The sequence below is a fragment of the Ceratotherium simum genome, chromosome 7 (assembly GCF_057802395.1).
Source record: "Ceratotherium simum simum isolate JZ-2026a chromosome 7, ASM5780239v1, whole genome shotgun sequence".
Classification (NCBI taxonomy): Eukaryota; Metazoa; Chordata; class Mammalia; order Perissodactyla; family Rhinocerotidae; genus Ceratotherium; species Ceratotherium simum.
Window position 1 is genome coordinate 59,394,517 of NC_141906.1, and position 25,992 is coordinate 59,420,508.

Sequence of the window (25,992 nt, forward strand, 5' to 3'; positions counted from 1 at the left end):
ACTCATGTTCTAGTTTTACTCAGTGGTAAACAACTTTAAATATTTATATTAAAACAAACATGGAGATATTATAGGGTAGAATATACATTTCTTGTGAATTTTAAAATAAAACACAAAACTTCAAAGAAATTTTGTGATTTTAGCAGAAACTTCAGACTATGCCCCAGACCTCCTAGCAGAATGGATTTATTCTCCCTCTGCCCTTGAGATTAGTTCAGAGGGAAAGTTTGAAGAGCACTGAACCAATGGAATTATTTGAAATGTGACACTCTTAATTGACTTGGTTTCAAATCCTTAGCAGTTGGAGTATCTGGGCTTATCTCAAATGCTAGAAATACTGTAGCATTTGTCACTTCAATCCCAGCCAAGGGTCAAATGCAGTATCACAAATAGAAGCTAAAATAAATTCTCAAAGTCGTTTTTGTGGTTGACTTAACTTTATTCACATGATAGTTATAGGGGCTGACAAAGACTTCCTCTAACATTTCTTTCTTCTGGCAGGTTGATTTAGAGTTTTGTTGCAGACAGTGTGGGTTGAAAGGATGTGTGGTAAGACAGATCAGAGGCTTGTTACAATTCTACATCATCATGAATCCAGTTTAATTTTAACCTTGTGGTTTGTCTAACACATTTGCAGTAAGAGTTGGGGGAATAAATCTAACGCTCACAGGCAAACACTTGGCAGCCCTTGAGAGCAGCATCTTTAGAGAACACACAATCGATCCTAGCACTGGAGGCACCTCGGATATTGTGAGTGCAGGTCAGAAGTGCCTTGGGGTGCCAAGAAAGGCATCCCATGACAGCAGTGAGATCTCAGGGCACACAGCAGGCAGCTCTGGAGTGTTGCAGTCAATCCCAGAAGCGTGGCATGGCCTCTCAGTACTGATAAGACCTCACAAGGAGCCACATAAGGATAACTGTGATCAGGACAACGGTGAAGTTGAGGAACAGCTCCCGGGTGGTCCACTCCATTCTGAGTGGCTCGGTGAGAACTGAAGGCGGACTTCTGAGGGCACACCAAAGACCTCCTCTGGTCCTCACCTCCTAGTAGAAAACAGCAAAGAAAACACAGGGAGATTAGTGAGCCTTCTTTTGAAATAGAAGCATTGTGGAAGAGGAGAGTGTTATGGAATGAACTGTGTCCCCCCCCAAAATTTATATGTTGAAATCCTAACCCCCAGTATCTCAGAGTGTGACTGTATTTGGAGATAGGTTCTTTCAAGAGGTAATTCAGTTGAAACAAGGTCATTAAGATGGGCCCCAATCCAATATGACTGGTGCCCTTATAAGAGGAGGTTAGGACATAGACATGTATGGAAGGAAGATCATGTGAAGACACAGGGAGAAGATGGTTATCTGCAAGCCAAGGAGAGAGGCCTTAGAAGAAATCAACTCTGCTAACACCTTGATCTCAGATTTCTAGCCTACAAACTATCTTTGGACTAGGGCTGCAACTCTTCCCTGGGTCTCCAGCCTGCTGTCCTACTCTGCAGATTTTGGACGTGCCAGCCTCCACAATCACATGAGCCAATTCTGTCTGTCTGTCTGTCTATCTATCTACCTATCTATATAACACACACACACACACACACACACACACACGTATATGCTATTGGTTCTGCTTCTCTGAAGAACCCTGACTAATATAGAGAGCCTGGCTTTTCTGCCTAATGTCAAAAAGACCAACATAGTCCTGATTTTTTTCCTTTAATGATTGTATTGAAGCTTTTGATAAAATACAAGATGTTACATTTTTCTCTCTCCAATTTCTGTGTGTGTGTGTGCGCACGCGCGTGCGCGCGGTAACCAGCAAACAAGGTCACCAAAACAGAAAAAATGTTATGGTTTAGTACTGTTCTTGCTTTGAGTTGCACATAGAGGTAGGATATCATAATTCTTCAGGTTTCAGGCTGCTAAAGCACTTCATCCAACCCTGGTGAAAGCATGAAGTAGTTCCAACAGCTGCTTGGCCTTTTTTATAATCCCTCCATTGGGCACAGAGCCTACTGGGGTCACCCAGAAGTCCCTCACATAACAGGCACTTGGTCCAAAGAGCAAGAGTCAACCTCATGGGTACTTCTATTTCAACAAAGGCCTGTGCCAGCTATTTTCAGTCAAGTCCAGGATGTGCCTAGATTGTGAACACTTCAGAAAGCAGGGATGGTATCTTTATAGTTTGTACTGATAGTACACACAGGAAATCATACTTTGAGAACATATGCAATACAGTTAATCAAATTATTATCCTCAGTGATGTGGCATAATTTGCACTTTGAGTATACAAACCAAATGAGATTAAAGATAAAATTTTAGATATTTAGGACAAAAGTCTACTATGGAGTGAAAAAGTTTAGGGGGAAAGAGTGTTTTGTTTATTTACTAAGAGTGGAAGTTCAGGGAAAGGAAGAGTTGTTAGCAAGCTTTTGGCCTGAATGGTATTTTTAACCATCTAACCTGACAGAATTATTAATTTTAATTACTGTATTTGTTGTATTATTAGTGGGCCAAATTATTAATTGTATAAACCAGCTGAATAATCATTTTTCATATTATGTAATTGTTAGAATAACATACAAATTAGATGGTGTCAACCAGTAGGTTGTTGAATCTTGGTTTAAAATATGGCTGATGATGACTGACTGATGTTTCATTTTCCTTTTAATTCTTATCCATCTTTTGCCACTCTGCACAAAGGATATAGTAAATTGCCAACGAAAATCTTTACAAAGATTTGCCTGAAGGAAAAAGTAAACAGAAGAAAATGAATGGGTAAAGGAAGTAGAGAGAATGTATAAGAATGTGCATAGAGCAGAGGGGAACAGGAGGGTGATGATCCAGGCAAGGCTCCTGGAGGCAAAGGAATGAGAATCAAAGGCAGACTCCTGCTTATGAATTTATTAATAAAATCAAATCCTGGTCCAAAGGCCCACTTATTTGGGTAAGTTCTGAAGAAATACAGAGATATGCCAAAAATATGAGACCCTGTTTATAATGATCAAAACAACCCAATTCAGGGAAGGCAAAAAAACTATCCCACTAAATCTGCTTATTAGATTAAGCTCTTAAATAAACAGTATCACGGCTAGTGGCCCAACAGGAACATACTTGGAAAATGTTATTGAAAGCTGTGCACAGCTCTGTTTATGTGACCTTCGCAAAAACCCTGTGACCTTCACAACTCACGCAAGTATTATTGCAATTTTTATGTCTCCCGAGATTATAGGGGAGAAACTGACTTTTAGAGAGAGGTTAAGTTGTTTGTGTAATGCCACATAGCAAGTTAGAGGCAGAACTAGAACTGGCAGACTGGAACTAGATGCTAGAATTGTGGTTACTCCATAGGCGTGATTACAAGAATGAGCTATTACTGGAATTAACTGCCATGGCTAAACGAAGTCAGTGTAAATTTTCAAGCACTTTGGAAAAACAATTTGACATTTTTTATTAAGGATGATAATGCTCATTTCCTATTATCCAGCTATTTCGCTTCTACTCTAGATACTAAAGCACATATGCACCAGGATATATATGCAAGAATGTTCACAGCAACATTTTCATAATATCCCCAAGGTGGAAACAACCCAAGTGTTCATCAACAATAGAATGGATGATGAGTCGTGGTATATTCATACTTTTGAATGCTACAGAGCAAAGAAAATATATGAACTAGAGCAACATACAAGACGGATGGATCTCACAAACATTCTTGTCAGGCAAAATAAGAATTTGCAAAAGAAACATAGAAAATGATCCCATTTATACAAAGCCAAAAACAGGGAACTTCATCATACTGTTTCGGAATGCAGACATATATGGTAAAATTATAAGGAAAAGCAAGGACAAGATTCTCAACAATCAAGATGGTGATGACCTATGGTGGGGCAGAAGGGAAAGGTGATCAGGAATGGAATTCTGAGGTGCTGGAATGATCTGTTTCTTGACCTGGGTCATAGTTACACAGATGTTGCCTTATAATTGTTGTTCAAACTGTATGTTTTATGCACTCCACATTTTTTTCAGTAGTCTGTGAATTGACAGGCTACCCATCACACTTCTTTATTTCCTACTGTTTACCTCTTACTATTTCTTGCACTTTGATGGTGAACTTAAATATTCGTTGGTTTATATTTTTTTAAATGAATAAAACACGAAGAGTTAAGGTGAGAATTTTTAATAAATGCAATTCAATCAACACATATGCTAATTGTAAGGGATGGACTTTACTTTCACACACATTTATACCAAAATTAGGCAGACATTCAGATCAGCAAACATCTGTTTCCTACTGTTAACCCACAAAGACAATTTTGACTGCATTTTAAATCTTCCCTGGAGTCAGGATCACACCATATGATCCAAAGTGATTGCCATATGGATGAAATGAAAACCAAAACAGCTCTGAATAAATTGTTTGACATTGACTTTCTTTGAATAGAGACTTTGAGAAGATGGAAGACAGACTTTCCTCTATATGATATGAAAATTTTTTTTAAAAAGTAGGAAGGGAGGGGGCCGGCCCGGTGGCGCAAGGGGTTAAGTGCGCGTGCTCCACTGCAGTGGCCCGGGGTTCTCAGGTTCAGATCCCGGGCGCACACCAACGCACCTCTTGGCAAGCCATGCTGTGGCGGCATCCCATATAAAGTAGAGGAAGATGGGCACGGATGTTAGCCCAGGGCCAGTCTTCCTCAGCAAAAAAAGAAGAGGATTGGCATCAGATGTTAGCACAGGGCTGATCTTCCTCACAAAAAAAATATAAATAAATAAATAAATAAATAAAAAGTAGGAAGGGAGAAAATGCATACCTTGAGGTGAAAAAAAGGAAAATAAGAAGCAACAATATTCACTTCATCTCTTAAGAAATACTGTGTACAACAGGCATTGCCTATTTCATAAAGAAATGTAAACCTTCCTCTGCCTTTCTTGTTTGCAACTTGCACACACACACACGCACGCAGCCGTGCACACACACACACTGTAAGGTAAGCATAAAAATCCTGCCGTTACCTGAAGAGGGTCAAGGACACACCTGGTTGCAGCAGGCCTCTCCTCTCTCTCCAACTTGGGCTCCAACTCCTGCTCCTCTCCCGGGCTGTCTGGACTCCTGGGCTCTGGGCAGGGCCTGAAGTAGTCCAAGGGAGGTGGCAATCACTGTGATGTCACTGATGAAGCATCTCAAAGGAACAACCTCCAAAGGTTTGAGGCTATTTGTGTTTAGGGGAACATGGAAATATGTTGACTAAGACTCTGTTCCTTCGGCTGCCAATTTGTATGAACACCCCAGGGACTTAAAAATCTTCTCTTCCCAGTCGACTTTTGGTACAATTGATGTGGGTTTTAATTTATCTTTTACATCTTCATGAAGATCTCTAACATGTATTTAAAATATCGTAAACCAAGAGTGATAGACTAACGTTAACAGATTAATGCTGCATTTGGCTGTGAGGCCGCATTTACACCCTCAGCATGGGAGGGTGTAAAAATGTGACTGCATTTTGCCACCCATATCTTCAGCTATTTGAAATACGGAGAGTTCTCTGCCCTGCACACGCACAGTCCAAACCACACACACACACACACACACACCAGAATTCCACAGACGTCTTTAGCTCCTTCAAAACTGACTTGAGTCCAAGCAGTGAAAATTATCTCCTCGGTCACCTGCTCCACATAACTTTCCAGTGTATGTTGCAAGTTTACACATTAATATACAGTTTCATCTGAAACAGCTGCGGAAGCCACTGTTTATATATATATATCTGTCAGTAAGCTAATACAGCAGTAAACTCATGCAGCAAAACTCCGTCATTTGGATAGATGGAAGGTAGGAGAACTGGTCAAAACAAGTGAAACATGAGTTATAGAATATGTCTGAAAGAAATAGAATTGTAAAACTTTGAAATATAAATACTGAGTAAAACTGGACTGTTAAGATGAATTCGTAATCAACATTCCGGATGTCTGAAGGTAAATGGAGCCTCTGAAGTGTTGAATTGGACTTGAAAGCACATCAATTAAGCACTTTAAACATGACCCCAGCAATTGTATTTGATCAGCAAATCCTTTCATTATAGATAATAGAGCACATCTCCCCTCTGAATTCCCAGTTAGGGTCAATCAAAATAATGCATTCCCGGGGCCGGCCCAGTGGCGTAGCAGTTAAGTTCATGAGCTCCACTTTGGCAGCCCGGGGCTCACAGGTTCAGATCCTGGGTGCGGACAGATGCACCACTTGTCAAGCCATGCTATGGCGGCGTCCCATATAAAGTAGAGGAATATGGGCACGATGTTAGCTCAGGGCCAATCTTCCTTAGCAAAAAGAGGAGGATTGGCATCGGATGTTAGCTTAGGGCTAAATCTTCCTCACACGCACACACAAAATAATACATTCCCAGAAGGCATAAACAAACAAAATTCTCTATGTAATTGTGTTCATAATCAAACCTTTCCCCACAATTCCTCATCCCAGAGGCATTACTAAAAGACTTTCCATGCCATTTCTTCATTTCAACATAAGCCCAAGGATGGGTAAGCTTAATACAACATTCTGTCACTGCATGCCTTGTAAAAAGACAGCTTGCGAAGTGACAGATAATATATAATAATTATAGCACAATCGAACATTGGCGGTTATTTGTTGCCATCTGGCAAACTCCTTGAATGTAGTCAGAGTTCTTTTGCCTCTAAGTCCTTGCCAGATTGTTTCAAATGCTAGTCACCAAGCCACAAATGTCCCCTTGTTTAATCACTCAAAATTACTTTTTGTCCAATTAAAAAGTTATATATTTATCGTAAAAAAATTGAAAATATAAAAGTAAAAAGAAAATCTAAACTATCTTTAACTTCACCACCCAAAAGGAAAAAACAACTTTATATTACTTTTTATTCATGTTTGAAGTTGCATACACACAATCTCAAATTCCCAAGGCATTTTTGGTAAAGGAATCTGATACTCAAAACCTTTATCTTTTTTGATTCATATAGAATCAAATTATTCATACTATGCCATGTGTTGGAATTGAGTTTATGGGACAAGAATTTATTTTGTACATGTCAGAATAGGAATTAACTGTACCATATTTAAAATGTTAAATACAATGGGGAAATGTTAACATATCACAAAACAGCTAGCCAATACCGTCAATTTATTTGAATTGGTCAATTTCAATGTAAATTGGAGGAAAAAATCCTACTGTTTATTCATGAGTCGGTTCAATTTGTCTATTTGGTTGTCCCGTTTAAGTTCATCCAACATTATACCAGGGACTATTGTGCCCAGCACATTGACAGATTCCCAGATAGAAACTTCAGAAGCTTCTGCATATTAGTGGTTTATCCTGTGATGTCATGAGAGAGTGGGATTACACTGGGAATTTAGCTTGTCATTATTTTGACCTAATCCTCTCCAGAAAAATATGCAAGCTTCCCAAAGACACCTGACAACTATTCAAGGTCTAAGGGAGAGTTTAACCCTGAGGATCTGCCCATTCATTAAAAAAAAGTAATCAACATTATTATCTCTCATTTAAGAAGCTAAGAATAACAAAATTTCAAATCTCAGTGCCAAAGCAAATTCATCCCTTTCAATTAACCTTACTTAAGTCTGCTGTTTTCCTTTCTATGAGCAATTCCCCTGACTCAACAGCATTCATTGCATATCAACTTTCTTTCAAAGTGCTGTTCTGCCATCAACAGGAGAACATACTAGATAATCTTTGAAATTATTTCTATGCCTATTAATCTAGAATTTAGCCAATGGCCAAAAATTTCAAGAAAACAACATAGACATTGACAATAGCATTGAAGGTCTAATTGGCATTTCTCTCTCCCAGTCCCCACCACCACCATATAATTCTTAGGTGTAAAATATTACACCTTTTGAAAATCAATGCTGAGCTTTTGTGCCTGATTACAAGCTAAACTAACTTGTCTAATTTATTCCCCATTTCGATCCATTTTTTTACTCTGGGAAGTGAAAAGTGAAGACCTCATGTCGGTCCATGAACTCTACAGTCTATGACACAATGGGAGAACTCACCAAGGCCTAATGAAAGGCAATAAGCTCTTAGCACATCAGAGTAATGAGTATAATGATCATGGCGCCTTTCTCACTTTCACATCTTCACATCCAGCTGGTCATGGAGCTGCTCAGAAAGAAACAGCTTTCTGCTATTCATTTCATTCTCCCAAACACATGAGTACAAGCCCAGAGAAAGAGGAAATGCTATTTCTTGAAGCTCTCTCCATGTCCTTGAAAAGCTGATGATTATTTTCTGTATTCTTAACCACTTGTGGCATATGTATGATTTTTGTCTCACTAACTGGATTTTAATTTCAAAGGCAGGGATAGTCTCTTATATTTCTTTTGTTTCTTTAGCTGTGCATTGAACCAGCACAGAATCATAATAGATGCTCTAGAATGTATAGCAAAGGGCTCAGCTTGAGCCTCCATCACATCACATCTCCTCTGAGATCCAGACATGTCTAAGTGCGCCTGGCAAACAGGAGTGAGAGAAGTTGAGTTCAACATCAGATCTATTCATAAAAGGACGTAGAAGCCACCGGGAGAGAAAATTCCTCTGAAGGGAAGTGATCAAGAAGATACATGTTGTTTAGCAACAGGGAGAATAGATAGTCACTCCCTTGCACGTAACACAAATTCGCTGTATTAGTCTAGGTCCTGTGAGAAGCAGATGCCAAGATGGGACTAAATGTGCAAAAGAAAAACATACTGGGGGAAATGCCTGTGAGAGAAAATATGGAGGGAGTGGGGGAACTGAGAGAGTCATCAAACAGCAAGAGACAGAGACAGGGGAAAAAGGGAGGTTGGGTGGAAGCATCTTAGACTGCAATTCGGTTCTAAGGAAAGTTTGACAAGGCTATTAGGAAACCTCAAATCCAAGTCACCTGTCAGAGATGTCCCGTGTCTCCCAGGGATAAGTTGATCTTCATATTCCTTCCGTACTTGGTCTTGACCAGGAGCAGCCCATGGGAAGCGTGGCCTCTGTGCAAACACGATTATGATTTTAAGGCACAGCAGCTGAGTCCACCTCAGTTATGGTGCAGTTGCATCTGAGAGACACATTCTCATGGCTACAATACTCGCCTACTACCCATCCTACTCCCCTACAGCTTGATGTCTGGGTCCTAGGAGGAGAGACAGTGATGGATAAAAATTCCATGACTCTTTAACAATTAACCTCAACAGTGTGTAACACAGAGAGGGAGAGAGAGAGAGATTCTCCCTCTACCTGTGCCATCTCATGGACCTCAGTGCATCTATGGAGGCAGCAATGTACTGTCCTTCCACTGAAGTGTCACAGAGCCTGGCAGAAGCAGCAATACTGATCAAGACTTACTTGCAGTTTATGTTAAGCTGTGCAGGCCTTAGTAGCAGATAGAAGCAGAGAGGAGCTTGAACTGAAAGGCGAGAAAATGGCAGGCACTATGTGGTCGTTGACAGTACTTGTGCATGGGCACATGTCAACCACCCCCTGAAGTTGCTAGCAACAATCAAGAGGAACATTACAGGGGCATGCAGTCTTGCATAATAGGTGGGAGCAAGAGCCAGAAAAATATGTATTATTCTTGTTTATAACAACTCATTTTAAGTTCTGGATTGGTGAGGTGACACCTGTTAACATCATTTGACTTGGAACCAATTAAATTCCTCTTCTCTGGAACAAGTGTAGTTCTGCTCTATAATAAGATTCTGCAAGCAAACAGCTTTCTCTCAGCACATTAAACATAGCTACTGGGGCTAAAAAAAAGCAGCAGCTAAAAATGTGTTTACTACTAGGCTAATACCATCTGCCCTCAGATTTCAGGTTGGCTTTGTTATTTTTCTGATGGGAAATAAGAATTCAGCAGTCTTTTGATGTGCTGTTAACTGAACCATTCAAGGAGATTCTAGCCAGACACGCCCACTTGAAACATTCTGTTCCTTTGTGAATTTGATCAAGGGTATTTTCACTGAATCGCTTTTGAGAATCTGTCAGTCAGAATAACACAACTTGCAGTTTCAGCAAGAATAATAAGGAGCAGACAAAATTGCTTGTTCTCTGTGAATGAGTTCATTTGGTTTTAGCCTTTGGCTATTAAAGCAAAGAGAATAGAGTCATGGAGCATCAAGAAAATCTCTCTCTGCTCTCTGTGAAAGTAATCAGAAAACTGAAGTGCCTAGCTGCAGTAATGTGGAAGAAGATTAGCCGGATGCAAGATACAGGCTAGGTTTCCTTTTGGATGAGGAATGTACTATCTCTGAGGGCAATTGAGTACTTCTTCTGGGAGTAACCTAACCTTTTACACTTTTACAGTAAGTGAATGTGGAGTTGCCAGGGGCTAGTATTCTGGGAATTTGGGCAGCTTATCTGGGAGACGTGGTTCAGGCCTACTCGCTTTAGTTTGCATTTTGTTGGTTCTTGCCCCCATATGCCAGTGTAGAACAGAAAAGGAGTCCTCCGTACCTCAGGCCAATTATATCTGTGTCTTCATGGGAGTACATGTTTTGTGCTAACGAAAGTCCTACAAGGGAACGTTTTCTTCCTCTTCTCCCATGCTGTCCCTCTTGTGCTAGATGTTACAGCACTCAGTAGACACTTAGATATCAGCCACTTCCACTGAGTACCAACACAAGCACAAGACATCCCTGCCACTTTATGGATAATTGCATCTGCCAAGCGCCACCACTGCTTGCCTTGGGTATCATCCACTCCTAGAAGATACCATTCCTCCGCAGCCACCATAGCTTTTGACCATTGGAGGTACCAACGTTACACTTACCTCTAGAGCAAAATGAGGAGTGGGGATGAGGAAGTGTGCCTCTTTCTGTATGTTACACCCTGTTGAGGAGTACCAAAGGAATACTTCCTTGCTCTCACTCCAGTGTCTTCCCAGACATGAGTTCATGGGGAAGTTCAGCCAGGGAATACACAGAAGTAATAGGCATCTTATTTTCTCAGATTCACTTCTTCCCTTCCATCCCTAAAATTTGATGCTACACCCAACTTTCCTTCCCTTAGAATGAATTCTCTCTCAGGAGGTGGCTAAGTTCCCAGGGCACATCAACTTCTATCAGGTCTACCCCATCAGTACCTGAGATGTGTGCTGACGTATCTTGGAGTGCAGCACTGGACACAGCTTAGGCTCAAGCTGAGGCCCTACCACATTAGTGTCCTTGCACAGAGAGTGTAGCATATCATGCTCTCTACCAATTACCTTTCCACTGAGGTCAGAGTAGAAATTGGCTTCTCTGCACTCCAGATAGAAAGCATTATTTCTTATTTCAATGGTTTCCTGCTTCTCCCAGGCTAAGTTCAAAATCTTTAGCTGCAGAGGCAAAGCCCTACCATGATCTAGCTTCTAAACTCACTATCCTCATCTGTAGCAATCCCAAACTTGCAGTTTTCTGTGTGTGTGCATATGTCATTCCCTTTGATTATACTATAATATCCTTTCTGCCTTCCCTCAACACCTCCCACCTTTGTTTCATGATTAACAATAGTACTTGATTCAAGTGTCACATTCCCTGATCCTTAAGGCTGGGACGGATGGACCTCTGATCTAGATAGTCCTATACATTGCTGATTTCACTGTGTTGTCAGCATTGACCTTCTTGTCTATGTCCTGTTCATAAGCACAGGGATTGTATCTCTCACCCGTATAGACCCAGTGCCTAGTCATGTAGTACACTCAATGTAGTGGGCACTCCTTAAAAGTTTATTGAATAAATATATGTATGAATGTAAAGCAACTAATTAATTAATAACTGTTCAGCCCTGGGGAGTCACCGGCAAACAGATGTTTTAAAAATAAAATGCTCAAGGGGCCGCCCGGTGGCGCAAGCGGTTAAGTGCACACGCTCCGCTGCGACGGCCCGGGGATCACCAGTTCAGATCCCAGGCACGCACAGATGCACTGCTTGGCGGGCCATGCTGTGGCGGCGTCCCATATAAAGTGGAGGAAGACGGGCATGGATGTTGGCCCGAGCCAGTCGTCTTCAGCAAAAAAAAAAAGAGGGGGATTGGCAGATGTTAGCACAGATGTTAGGGCTGATCTTCCTCACAAAAATATAAATAAATAAATAAAATTAAAATGCTCTAGGGAGCCAGCCCAGTGGTGTAGTGGTTAAGTTTGTGCACTCCACTTCAGCGGCCCAGGGTTTGCTGGTTTGGATCCCAGGCATGGACCTACACATCACTCATCAAGCCACGCTGTGGTGGTTTCTCACATATAAAATAGAGAAAGATTAGCACAGATGTTAGCTCAGGGACAATCTTCCTCAAGCAAAAAGAGGAAGATTGGCAATGAATGTTAACTCCAGGCCAATCTTCCTCACCAAAAGAAATAAATAAAATAAAATGCTCTAATCTTTCATCAGTTTACATGAGAAAAGATGGTGATGTTTATAAGACCTGTAATGACTTGAACTACGTAGGATTTCTTGATCTAAGAATAGTATATTCTAGGCTTCCTACCATTGACCAGGTCTGACAGCTATTTTTTAGGTTGGCATACAATATGCTTTAAAGAGATGATTTTCTCTGCTGTTGAACAACAAACAATGTAATTTGTTGTAGATTATTTTTGAGAAAATTTTAAAATTTAGAAATGTAAAAAATAATTTAAATATTCCTACCACACAAAATTAACAATTCTTAATATCTTTGTCATATTGCTTCCTATTTTTTTTAATAGGAGAATTAAAATATTATAGACAAAGCTGAAGTCCAATTGAACCACAATTCCCAGTTCTATGTTCCTTCGTATCTCCCCAGAGAAAACGGTTGCTACGAGTCTGGTATAAAATCCAAGTCCTGTAATTAATCCATTTAGATTTGCATCCAGATAATGCCAGCCTGATAGGTAGGTTTCCCACTTTCTTTCTTCTCCAAAAATAGATATTAAATAGATATTATCTTTTTTTTTTTAAGGTTTGCAACAAATGGTCCAAACTATAAGGACCTGGTGACCTTTTTGTGGTGTCAGAGGAAATTTTTGGCTACTGATTTGGTGATTTTTCATGGTTATAAGCCCTATTTAATAAGTTTTCTATTTCTTCTTAAGTCAATTCTGACAATTTATTATATTACTAGAAAATTGTCCATTTAATCTTTTTATAATTTTATTAGTATCATTTTTTATTGTATTCTCCTAGATTTTCCAATTTCTCCCTTATCTATTGTTATGTTCTCCCCCTTTTTAGAACTTTTTAACCACATAAAAAGAGAAGAAATAATATAACAAACTCAAAGTTTTAGCAATTATGAATATTTTGCCAGTATTGTTACATTTATCCTTACTCCCCTCCCTTTTCCTCTATTTTCTTTCCTTCTTTCTTTCTTTCCTTCTTTCCTATTTCTTCTAGAATACTTTAATGGAAATCCCAGAAACTATGATCATTTCATATACATCTTTAATTGATAACTTGAGTTGTTTTTTGTTTCACAGCCACCATATCATTATCATACCTAATAAAACTAACAAGAATACTTGATTTATTTCTTGTTTCTTGTTGAATTATTGTCATCATTTCTAGGTCTTCTTGTTCCTAATATTATTTAGTTTTGCTTTCTTTTTTTTTTTCCTTCTTAATGTGTCTTGCTGTTTTATTAATCTGTTTGTTTTCTATTTAATTAAGTTCTCCTTTAACATTTACTACTCATTTTTTTTTTTTTTTTTTTGTGAGGAGCATCAGCCCTGAGCTAACATCTGCCAATCCTCCTCTTTTTTTTTGCTGAGGAAGACTGGTCCTGGGCTAACATCTGTGCCCACCTTCCTCCACTTTATATGGGACGCCGCCACAGCATGGCTTGACAAGCAGTGTGTTGGTGCACCGGGGATCCAAACCGGCGAACCCCGGGCCGCCACAGCAGAGCGCGCACACTTAACCACTTGCGCCACCAGGCTGGCCCCTACTACTCGCTTCTTTCTACTTTCTTTGTGTTTGCTCTTTGTCCTGTGTCTAGGGACAGGAAAAATCCTTATAAATCCTTTATTTAAATGCCTAGGATTTTTTTTTCTTTCCTTCTTTCTTGTTTTCAAATATATGCACTTGAGGCTATAAATCTCCTAAATTCTAATTCAGCTGCTCTCTATATGTTGCAGTATGATAGCACTCTGGGGTCAGTCAGCTTTAAAGATTTTATTTTTCTCATCAGGATTTCCTCTTTAGCCACAAATTATTTTGAAGTGAGTTTTTAGTTTGATTTGACTTCAAATATATGGATATTTTGCTCCTTTTTTATTATGTCAAATTTTATTTAATTATTGATATGAATTCTCCTAATTTTAAGAGATTGCCTTTGAAGTCTAATAGGAGAAAAGTTCATGTAACTGCTTTTTATGTGCTTAAAAAGAATGCATAGTCTCTGATTATTAAAAGTATTATTTAATACATATCTGTTGGATCAAACTTGCTCTTTGTAATTTCTCAAATCCCCAATACCCTTGCTAATTTTTGTCGTCTTAATCTTTCTATTTCTGAGCAAGATCTGTTAAAATCTACCATAGTACCTGTGGGTTTGCATTTCTTTTCTTATAATTCTGAATTTTTTAATTTATATATTTTGAGTCTTTCTTGTTATATTATTATATGTCCAGTGAGATTTTTACCTATTTAAGGATATTTTTCTTCTTGTCCCTCTTAACGTTTTTAATTTTATGTTTATATTATCTGGTTTAAATAATTCTGTATTAGCTGTCTTTTGATTAGTATTCGTCTGATAACTTTTAGATCTCTTTATTTTTGCCATTTCTATATAATTTTGGTTTATATGTGTCTCTCTAAACTGCATATAGCTAAATTTTTTAAATTCTATCTGAGTGTATATATTTGAATAGGTAGGTTTACTTATTTATACTTATGAGATTGTTCTGAAATATTTTTAACATCTTACTTTACATTTTCCACATTTTTCCTAACTACTTTTTCCTTCCTGCCTGGTCTCATGAGATTGTTTTGTTTCTGTTTTTCCCTTTATTGACTTGGAAATTGTGTATTCTATTTCTATTCTTTGAAAGATTAACTGAATAATCGAGTATAAATATTTAAACACACATTTTCTATTAAAACCTAAACTTACTCAGCATTTCTACCTTCCTTCTAAATAAGAAAAGGACATTAGAACCTCTCATTCCCTTTGTTTTTTTTTTTTGTTTTTTTTTTTAAGATTTTATTTATTTATTTTTCCCCCAATGCCCCAGTAGACAGCTGTCTGTCATAGCTGCACATCCTCCTAGTTGCTGTATGTGGGACCTGGCCTCAGCATGGCCGGAGAAGCGGTGCGTCGGTGCGATCCCGGGATCCGAACCCGGGCCGCCAGCAGCGGAGCGCGCGCACTTAACCGCTAAGCCACGGGGCTGGCCCTCTCATTCCCTTTGATATCCTCTAATATCCATGTAATTATTGTTTAGGGCCTTAGTTCTCTGTTTTATTGTTATTATTGTCATTATTATTGTTTATACAACAGTCACTTATTTAGATTTATCAAGATATTTTCCAGATTTATTTGCACACCCAGAATTCTTGCATCACACTTCTTCCTTCTGGGTTCACTTTTCTTCTTGCTAAAATTCATCTTTCCACAGGCCTTTCAGTAAGAGTCTGTGGGTAGTAAGCTTTCTCAGTCCTCATATAGCTAAAAATGTGCTTTCTTTAACTCTCCCTCTTAAATGATAATTTTTCTGAGTATTAAATTTTATGTTTACACTTATTTTCTCTCAGTGCTTTTTTTTTTTTTTTACAACTTCAATGTAACATTTATTCCAGTTGCACAAATGACGATCTCTATCAATACTGTGAAGAAACAACTGCATTGTTGTCTGGCTTCCATCGCTATGGCTGAGGAATCTGCTATTGATCTTGTTGATATATCATTGTAGATAATCTGTTCTTTCTCTTTAGTGATTTCTACAGTTTCAATTTTGTTTTAATGCTCTGTATCCCATTCTGTCTTCCATATTTCTCAAATTCTCTTTCAGTTTTCACATCTCTTTGATTTTGCATCCTGGGAAATTTCTTCTATTGCATCTTCCAATTCATTAATTCTTTTTTTGGCTCTTTCAAAATTATTATTTAGCTGATCCATTATGTTTTTAAATTTTGTGACTATATTTTTTTCCCCAAGATTTCCAAAGGTTTCTTTTTCATATCTGACTCTTCTGCTTTCATAAACTCCTAATCTTGTTTTATGAATGATAATTTTGCCTTTGGGGAGCTGTTTAATTTTTTTCTTTTTTGACAGTTTTAAACTTTAAGGCCCCTCCAGATTATTCTGTTACTTCTCTTTCTTTGGTTATGAATATTTTCATGGCACCAAGTGTCCTCATATTCTTTTAGCTTGAGAAATCATCTTCAGTGCAGGGTTTCTCCTCTATTTGGCCTGCATATAGGACAGTGTTAGTTACCTCACTTCTGCCTCACCAGGTGCCTGGCCTCAAAACAAATCACATACTACAATCTTGCCTTGGGATTCCCACCTATTCAGGTGGCACAGTTACAGCCACTGTATATATAGTACAAGCTCAAATTCCAGTCTCACGCAGAAACCTGTTTCAGCTATCAGACATGAGCAGAAGTAGGTTTCAGATGGGTAGGTGATTTCTCCATCTTTTTTGTGTGTGTGAGGAAGATCAGCCTTGAGCTAACATCTGTGCTAATCCTCCCGTTTTTTTGCTGAGGAAGACCCGCTCTGAGCTAACATCTATTGCCAATCCTCCTCCTTTTTTTTCCCCAAAGCCCCAGTAGATAGTTGTATGTCATAGTTGCACATCCTTCTAGTTGCTGTATGTGGGATGTGGCCTCAGCATGGCCGGAGAAGCGGTGCGTCAGTGCGCGCCCAGGATCCGAACGTGGGCCGCCAGTAGCGGAGCGCGCGCTCTTAACCACTAAGCCACAGGGCCGGCCCCATTTATTTCCCTATCTTTAAACATAGGACATAGATGATATTCAAGAGCAAAGAAAATAGCCCTTGTCTCCCATATTGAAGAAGAAAGTTTGGTCTCCATCCTCATCATGACTGGGGCATGTTTAGCCCTTGATCCCATGAAGGCATTGTAGTCCTTGTCCTGCTTCCAATCGCAGCTTCCTGAGAGCCATGTGTCTTCAGGCTCTGCTCACCTCTGTAGTTTCCCTCTCTGCGTTTGTCCATGGTTGTTTTTCAACTGTTTTTTAATGTGATTTTATATATTATTTTTATTCTCTCTCTCATTCCTATGTATTTAGAACAGAAAGTGGAGATTTCTGCATGTACTCATTCTGTCACGCTGACCCAGAAATTTTGCTTCTATTTTTTAAATAAATTATTATTGAAGTTAACAATAAAAACTAAAATTTTATGCACTTAAAAATCAAGAAAATTGAACCTGATTCCCTGACCCTGAGGTAAGAGGGTAGGTGAATCATTTTCTTCACTTCTCTCATTAGGCTTCAAATCATTATATGAACAGTTGTGATAATAACTGCCATCATAGTTATATCTGATAGTTTCAAAGTATGTAGCTTCTTCAAAGTGCTTGAGACTCACAAAATTCCTGGAGGAATAAATATAGTTTGTATTATAATCTCCATTTTTCAAATGAGGAAAATAAATGAGCCACACAACTGGTTAATTGGCCAACCCAGGATGTAGTCTTACCTCATATAGGAAAGCAATATTTATGGCCATTCAAATATATATATTCCAGATCAAGTGCTCATTTCACTAGATAAATGATTCCCAAACTTTTAGAAAATATTTATCAACAAAATGCATGCTGACAAAATGTTTTAATTGCTTTAAATGAATTCATATTATATTAAATTCTATAGCATCAACAAATATTTGAGAACTAGTAGTAAATGTTCTGTATTTAGTCCATAGGCTGTGCTTGGTATGCATAAGAATTCACAGGAGCCTGCCTGGTGGTGCAGCGGTTAAGTGCGTGCACTCCGTTTTGGCAGCCCGGGGTTCGCAGGTTCGGATCCCAGGCGCGCACTAAGGTACTGCTTGTCAAGCCATGCTGTGGTGACATTCCATATAAAGTAGAGGAAGATGGGCATGGATGTTAGCTCAGGGCCATTCTTCTTCAGCAAAAAAGAGGAGGATTGGCATCGGATGTTAGCTCAGGGCTGATCTTCCTCACAAAAAAAAAAAAAAGAAAAGAATTCACAAACCTTGGTGAAAACTCCATAGCACCCAGGCGTTGATCTAATCTACATCATTCATGGAACATCCTCAGTGCCTTGAAGTTTCGTTAGCAATATTACGTAAGGAAACTCCGCCCGAACTTCTCAAAGAATGAGAGAACTCCTGATATAATTTGATTATGATGGAAACCAAAATGAATCATTTAATGGGAAAATACATATCCATCTGTAGATATATATATAAATATATATATATATAACCCCTACCAACCTTCTTATAATTCCTAGAAAGTAAATAAAACTAAGATGAAAAGAAGAAAAATATTAGACAAAGAGAAAAATAAGACAGAATATTCAATCTACCATCCCTTGTCTAAGGCTAATAAATCTTCAACTCTACTAATTATTAAAAGATGTTAGAGAAATTTTTCTTTTCCATGAAGCCTGCCCCTGAACTCAGGACAGAAAGGAAGCTCTTGCTAATAAAGGCCAGTGTGTCCTTTTGTGAATGTATTACACGGTTATCAGAGATTGAAATATGATCTGGCTGTCACCTTTTAAAACTATTCATAGAATAAATCTTCACAGGCAATTTGATTGCAGCAAAATATAATTACTAACTAGAACTATCTCCACACAAACTTTTTTTTTTAATTTTTTAATTTATTTATTTTTCCCCCAAAGCCCCAGTAGATAGTTGTATGTCATAGTTGCACATCCTTCTAGTTGCTGTATGTGGGATGCGGCCTCAGCATGGCCAGACAGGCAGCGCATCGGTGTGTGCCCGGATCCGAACCTGGGCCGCCAGCAGCGGAGCGCATGCACTTAACTGCTAAGCCATGGGGCCGGCCCAACACACAAACTTTTTAATCAAATGAATAACTCTCTTTTCTTTTTAAGACTAAGCAGAGATAAAGTATGTTTGTTACTATTCATTACAACCAGCATTATTTTATTTAAGCAAAATTAATTTTTCAGATTATAAAAGTAATATGTGCAAATTGTGGAAAAATAGAGAAATGTTAAGAGGAAAAATTTAGTAGAAAATAGCAACATTAACCACTATTAACGTTTTGTCACTTATCTTTCAGTCTTCTATACATTTATGCTTTTCACATCTGAGAGCATAATGTCATATACTCAGAACAAATGAACAGAGGCATGCTAAGGAAAAGATCCGAATTAGCAATGGTCATCCCCATGGAGTCCCCGTGGGGGGTGTGGAGGAAGGATTTTTCACTTCTTAGTTTAATGGCTTCTAAATAATTTTTATGTTTTACTAAAAAATATAAATAAATTTAGTAATAAAACTGTATAGTGGGGACTAAATGGAAAAAAGTCTGTTCTCTTTGTATTTAACCTCATTTATAATATTCTTACAGTCCTAAATTTGCATAGAATTGTAGAAGCTGTGAGTTGAGAGATTATTTTGTCCAATCTCTATTTATAGATGAGGAAATTAAGGCCAAGAGAAGTTAAATGACTTGACCACAAGGTCATGTCTGTAATCTCTTTGACCTATATGTTACAGGTTAATATTAATTTGCTTTGAATAGTTAAAAGGTATGTGCATTTTATTGACCCACTTTGACATTAGTCTGGATTTGGCATAAGAGGTCTTCTCAGTCTTTCAGAGCTTTTCCCAATAGACTAATCCAAAGTAATTCCCCCTTGTTTTTCTCTTTTATAGCATTCTGCTCTCCCTTTATAGCAGTTACTACAAATTTTAGTTGTATATTTACCCATGCTTATTTCTTGTCTTCTCCCCCACCACAAAGGCAAGCCTTATGTGTGTTCTGTTCTCCATGATACACATACCTAGTGCCTCGCACTCTGCCTGGTATGTAGTGGGTACTCAATTATATGCAGTCAGAAGGTCATGAAGTCATTTCTGTGGTTTCTCTCTGCTGACTGTCCTTTCATGGGCACCCAGTTGATCTCAACTTATTGAGTGCTTACTATGTTCTAGAATTTAGACAATGTGAGAAGTATATCATATACGTATATGTACTTTAATCTCATAAATTAGCTATATTATTATCTCTATTATACTAATGAAAAAACTGAGGCTGGGGGAGCTTAGGTAAATGTCAAAAGGTCAGAAACCCAGCAAGTGCCAGACACAGGGTTCAATCTCAGGTTTAAATCCAGGATCTAAGCTCTGAACCCCTATGCTATCTTGTTGCTAATTTCCTGGCTTCGATTGATGTTCAAGATTCAGTAATAGGAATAGCATCTCTTTACCCTCAATTTAAAAGTTTTCTCAGCTTCTGGGTTAAGATAGCAGATTGAACATATGCATCTAATTTTGCTCCCTCTCCAAACCCTACTAAAATGACAGTGGAGATATTTTTTAAGGCATAAAGCCATAAGGATGAAGAGAATTGAAGAGGAGAAGGCAGCAAATAAATTTTGGAAGCGGTAATGCAGAAGGACAGGTGTAACTCATTAAGCAAAGCTATGAAAGCTGAATCCTAAACTGTTAGTAGGGAAAGCCAAGAGCCAATCTGATTTATACCGTACAGATTGGTGGCAGTGGGGATGAAGAGTAGGGTGGCTAAGATAAGGAGAATTAGTTGAGAGCTTTTCAAGACATTGTTAGGTCCCAAGATCCCTCCTCCCCGCAACCTTGGCACAGCCAACAGCTCCGCCTCCCCACCTAAGCAGAAGACTGGAATTTTATTCCCTGGAGAGAGTCTCTGGACTGAGAAAATATAGGTACAGTTAATGACAGAAGCATCCTACTGAAAGGGGAGATTTAAATAAATGTACATCTGGATGGTGAACCCATCTCCTACTCTAGCCCTCTTCCCCTACTCAGGTTCCAGAAGAGTGGAAACTAAGCCTTCACATTAAGCTCTGGGCAGGAGATTGGAAAAGCCTTCTCTGAGGAATCTGAGCAGCCCAAGGAGAAAGGATACTGACATTGGAATTCCCCTGATGAGAAGGCCCCAACAGCTCATCTTACAGAGAAGTGCACAATCAACAAGCTTCACTCGTGTACTCAGAGAGTCTTAGCAGGTCTAGTCCTATCTACTTAAAGATTAGTAGTAAACATGGAAGTTAGAGTCCAAAATAAACAGAAGAAAAGCAACTTGAAGGGAAATTATACAGGGAAAAGAAAATACGCAAAGAAGAAGAAATTAGGCTGGTTTCCAACTTATCAGCAACATTGGAAGCTAGAAGGTAATGGAGAAATTACTTCAAAATTCCAAAGAAAATCTATGACTGAGAATTCTATCCCCAGTCAACTATCATAATAGTTGTAAAATAAAGAGTAAAATAAAGAGTAAAATAAAGATATTTTCTGACTTTCCCAGAACAATTCTCAGACATTCTCAGAAACAATTCACCTCCTGTAAATTCAGCCCCAGAGGATGTGCTCCACCAAAATGAGGGGGTTACACTTGAAAGAAGACGTGGGATCCAAGAAACAGGAAAGGCCCAGGGAATACCAAGATAATCGTGAATAGACATCTCTAAGCGACATCTGTGTAGCTGGAGTAAAGGGCAATCAGTCCACATTGGAGTAGATGGCCATGAGAGATGCCTGGAGGAAAACGCAAACCACTAGGCAACCTGATACATCTGAACATCTTGAAAGGAGTTTTAGAGAATCAGCAAAGTTTGGGGACGAATAAGTCATAAATATTAGAAAAGCAAGCAAAGAAACAAACAAAAAGATGACAATTCTTACCCTCAGGAAAAAATTAAATTTTGTGCAGAAAATGAAAAGTAGTCATAGTTTATTACATGGCTCAACTATGGATAGCATTTCCATAACCATAATGTAAACAATGAATATTGAGCTAAATAAAATTAAAATATAACTCTATTGGGACATGGGTGGAGGAGTAGTGAAGAGAAATATGTTCTTTCCGCTATAGTGAGAAGTCAATATAATGCTTAAAGTCTGAAAACTCAAGGAGTAATACAAACACATTATTTAAAAATATGTAAGTAAACATGAAATGAGTCAGTGAAAAGGTGAATATGGTTGCCTCTGGAGTGGGAGAATTGAAGTGAGTGCAAGACTGCTGTTGTGTGTTGTGAAGCTATGAGTCACTTTACACCATTGTGTATATAAATTAACAAATTAAAACTAACAACATTTTTTAAAATATAGGTAAATGTTTTTGAATGGTAAGATATATTCATACTCAATCTCTCCCTCTTTCTGTCTCTCAAATTATTAACCTATGCCAGCCCCTGCAGGCGATCAGCTCGAGAAGAGGGCTTGTTTTAAATATGAAGTTGACTTTGATAAATCAGTAGAACCCAACTAGACAACAAAGAATATTTTCTTTCTAGCTTTCTATATAAATGGGTCCAAAACTTGCTAGAAATGGAAATTCCAGTTTTATCATGAAACAGCCCCTTTAATGATTTATCTTCCACCCCTGTATAACCCGGTATTTCTTTCTACTGATCGTCTCCATAAAAGCTCTGCATAATGGGGTGTGTTGACTTATGAGACTTCTTCCAGCCTATATTCCATGTATATTTTTTCTTACCTTGTAATTTGCCTTGGCAGGTGCCTGTGTTAATATTTGACCCATGCAAGGGATGTTCAGCCAAAGATAGTCCTCACTCAAATTGTGGCCTGAGACAGATGGTGAGGCCCAGCCAGCGCCTTGGGGAACTCAGATTACATTTCCAAGGTGTTCTCATGTAACAGCTGTGTGCCTTTGATCAAAACACTGAGAAACACAAACCCTCACGTCCTCCTCAGCACAAAAACAGCCAGGACCCTGTCCTCTTGGATCAAGGAAAGGCAGACCAACTGCTCCATAAGACTTCGTATGCGGTGAATACCCACATTCTCAGATCTGCAGAGATATAGGATTACATGGGTCAGACAGAAGGGGGACCTCCCCAGGGGATGGGGAGGGACTCTAGGGAGGCTGTTTGCCTCTGTGCCTGCTCTACTCTCAGCACCTGCAACAGTGCTTGGCACATGGTAGGAGTTCAATAAATATTTGTTGAATATATTGTTGAATAAGTACGTCACAGACAGAGGTCTGGCATGCCCTTTACTTCTCAGATTGACATGTTCTCCTGCAAGGTCCAGTTCATCTATCTCTTGTAGAGCTTTCTATGACCCACTCAAACTCTTTCCTCTCTATATATCTGCACATTGAACAGATTTCTGTTGCTTGCTCTTATAATACAGCATTGCAGTCCGTCCCCCCTTCAAGACTTTTAATTCCTTGAGAGCTAAGCCTTAGCCTTATTTATCTCTGTATCCATGCGGCCTAACAGAGTGCCTGCATATTTATTTATTCATTCTTTCAACAGGATTTGAGTGCCTACTATGTTCCAGGCACTAGAATGGGCTCTGAGGATACAGCGGTGAACAAGATACGAGTCTTCCATCCCCTAAGCTTGCATTCCATTAAGGGTTGCAGACAATTAAAGTAAGTGTGATAAGTGCCATGATGGAAGTTGTGAGTGCTTTATGGGAGCACATGGGAAGGGCATCACACTCAAAATTTGAGGAATCAGGAAAAGCCTCCAAGAGGAGGCTTTCCAGAAAAATAAAGAATATCTGAAGAAAAACTAGAAGTTATCCAGGAAATGTGGGAAGGAGTGTTCCAGGAAGTATAGCAAGTTTGGGGAATGAAAGAAAGGAAGAAGGAACAGAGAAAAAGAAGGAAGGAAAGAAGAGAGGAAGGGAGAAAAGATTAAAAGGAAGGAAGGGAGGAATAGAAGGGATACTGTGTTATCTTACTTGCCTTGTAATACTTCTTGTTCCAAAGGTGGCCTTGATGAGACTTCTAAAATTGCCAGAGGCCACCTGCTATGCCATCTGATTTGACGGATCTCTTTTTACCCCCAGTCTCAGGATCACAGGCTATTGTAGAGCTGAAAAGGACCTTCAATACCTAGTTCTACCTTATTCTACAAATATGAAAATTGAGGCCCACAGAAGTCAGTAATAACAATATTTTGCTTTTATCTCTTATCTTACAAAGAATTTTCACCCCTTTCCGGTTTGTACCCAATAGCCCTGTGAAGCAGCATCACTCTTTTTTACATGTCAGGAAACTGAGGCTCAAGTGGAATTAGTGGTACAGCTGGAAGCCAGGTCTTCTGGTGTCATATCCAGTGCTCATTCTATCACACCTCAGCTCCTCTACCAAAGTCACACCATTAGGAACAGAGCCAGCGGTAAACTTGACTCCTCACCCAAAACTCCTTCCAGAAGACAAGAGCGTCCTGACATTTGATACAGACTGACCACTGCTAATTATCACAGTGTGTCCCAATTGCAAGAACACTTGTGCTGAACGACTCCTTCACCAGTAGCCTGGGGAACACTGAAAAGATTGGGGTTTGCTTGGTGTTGCCTTCATTTGGCATCAGGTTATAGGTCAGTATTGTTACAAATTAACAGATTATTAATTTTGACTATGCAAAAATGTAAAATGTCTGTAAAAGCAAGACTCCATAAACAAAGTTAAAAGATAAGCCATTGACTGGAGAAAAATGTTAACTGCATGTAAAAACAAAAAAAAAATATCCAGCGTTCAAGGAATTCCTGCAAGTCAATAAGAAAATGACCTGTAACTCAAAAGAAAAATGGGCAAAGGATACGAATAGACAATTCACAAAAAACAGGAACGCTTAATGGCCAACAAACACACGAAAAATGCTCACTGTTAATCAAGAAATGCATAGTAAAACAGTAAGATAACCTTTCACCCCAATCAGATCTATAAAAATGTTAAAGTCTAGCAGTAGACTTTAAACTATACTTTATATAGTAAAGCTGAAAATGTTCTATGACCCAGCAATTAATTCCATTTCTAGATTCATAGATAGATAGATAATTGATGATAGATAGATAGATGATGATGATAGATAGATAGATGGATAGATAGATAGATAGATAGATAGATAGATAGATAGATAGATAAACTCACCCACATGCACAGAGGTATGCACAGAGAGGTTCACTGAAGCATTGTCTGCCATCAAAATTTTTAAAAAGCAAATTTCTGAATGCTATACTATATTACAATTTCTATAAATTAAAATAATTACATAATATTTAATACATATATATGAGCAAAGTGTAAAAGCATGGACTGAATATATACCGAATCATGATAACTGTTTCCTCTAGGAAAGGAGAGGAGTAAGATAAAAGAGAACAGAGAGACTTCAACTTTGTTGAGCTTTTTTTTCTTAAAAAAAAATTTAAATATGAGTCTAAAACTTAAAAATATTTTATAATTCTTTGTTCACTTATGCACCAAAATTATTTTTCAAAACATTTTTAATAAGCCTGACATTTCACATGTAAGTTTCAAATACTTTCCCTTCCACCCCAGACTTAACACTCCCAGTTTCCTCATCTGTTAAAAGAAGAAAAGGTAGATTAGATCACTTCTAAGATCCCCTTCAGCCCTGACATTCTAGCCTCCTAAGAAATCCCAAAGGCTTTGAAGAGATTGTAGATGAGTGACCTTTTGTTTGAGTAAGTTCTGGAAAGGAGTTAGAAATATACTGTCAGCTGTTACAAGGGAAGGAAGCCCTGGAACATTTTTTTAAACTATCAAAGCCTCTTCTTTTCACAGTAGCCTCACCCCAGAGGCATTCCCCAGTTAGTCTTAGCTATTTATATTCTGGAACCCTATCTAAATTAAGCTTCTACCACACAAGCTTTATATGATGATGGGATCTGGACATTCTGGTACTGTTTCTCTCTCCCAGCCCCAAGCCAAAAGCCTTGACATGAAACTTCATTGTCAATAATTCTTGTATAAAACACTAGGTTTCGAGGTTTGGTGACCATATATTGAACCCAGAAGTAGAGCTTGTGATCTGACACAGGTCTGATGAAGGAACAGAATATTGTTAAT

The 25,992-nt window shown here is 38.6% G+C and overlaps 2 protein-coding genes across 3 annotated transcripts in view; both read right to left on the bottom strand.

Moving 5' to 3' along the window:
- Positions 1 to 762: 762 nt before the first annotated feature.
- On the bottom strand, positions 763 to 1,037 carry SLN (sarcolipin). The gene has a single exon (XM_087433657.1). The coding sequence runs from the start codon at positions 970 to 972 to the stop codon at positions 877 to 879; it is 96 nt and encodes a 31-aa protein (XP_087289783.1). The 5' UTR covers positions 973 to 1,037; the 3' UTR covers positions 763 to 876.
- Positions 969 to 25,992, bottom strand: part of SLC35F2 (solute carrier family 35 member F2) — a 109,925-nt gene continuing 84,901 nt past the window's right edge. Inside the window, exons 8-10 of one of the 2 annotated variants that reach the window (XM_087433654.1) lie at positions 8,905 to 9,001; positions 5,005 to 5,119; positions 969 to 1,044 (exon numbers count right to left, since the gene is read on the bottom strand). In XM_087433654.1, coding sequence (XP_087289780.1) covers positions 1,038 to 1,044; positions 5,005 to 5,119; positions 8,905 to 9,001 — 219 coding nt within the window. In that variant the 3' untranslated portion in view covers positions 969 to 1,037. The remainder of the gene's footprint in view (positions 1,045 to 5,004; positions 5,120 to 8,904; positions 9,002 to 25,992) is intronic. The other variant, XM_087433655.1, reaches the window with a different exon arrangement.

Excerpts from the sequence above, each read along its gene's own strand:
- SLN (XM_087433657.1), bottom strand. The coding sequence starts at position 972 with ATGGAGTGGACCACCCGGGAGCTGTTCCTCAACTTCACCGTTGTCCTG.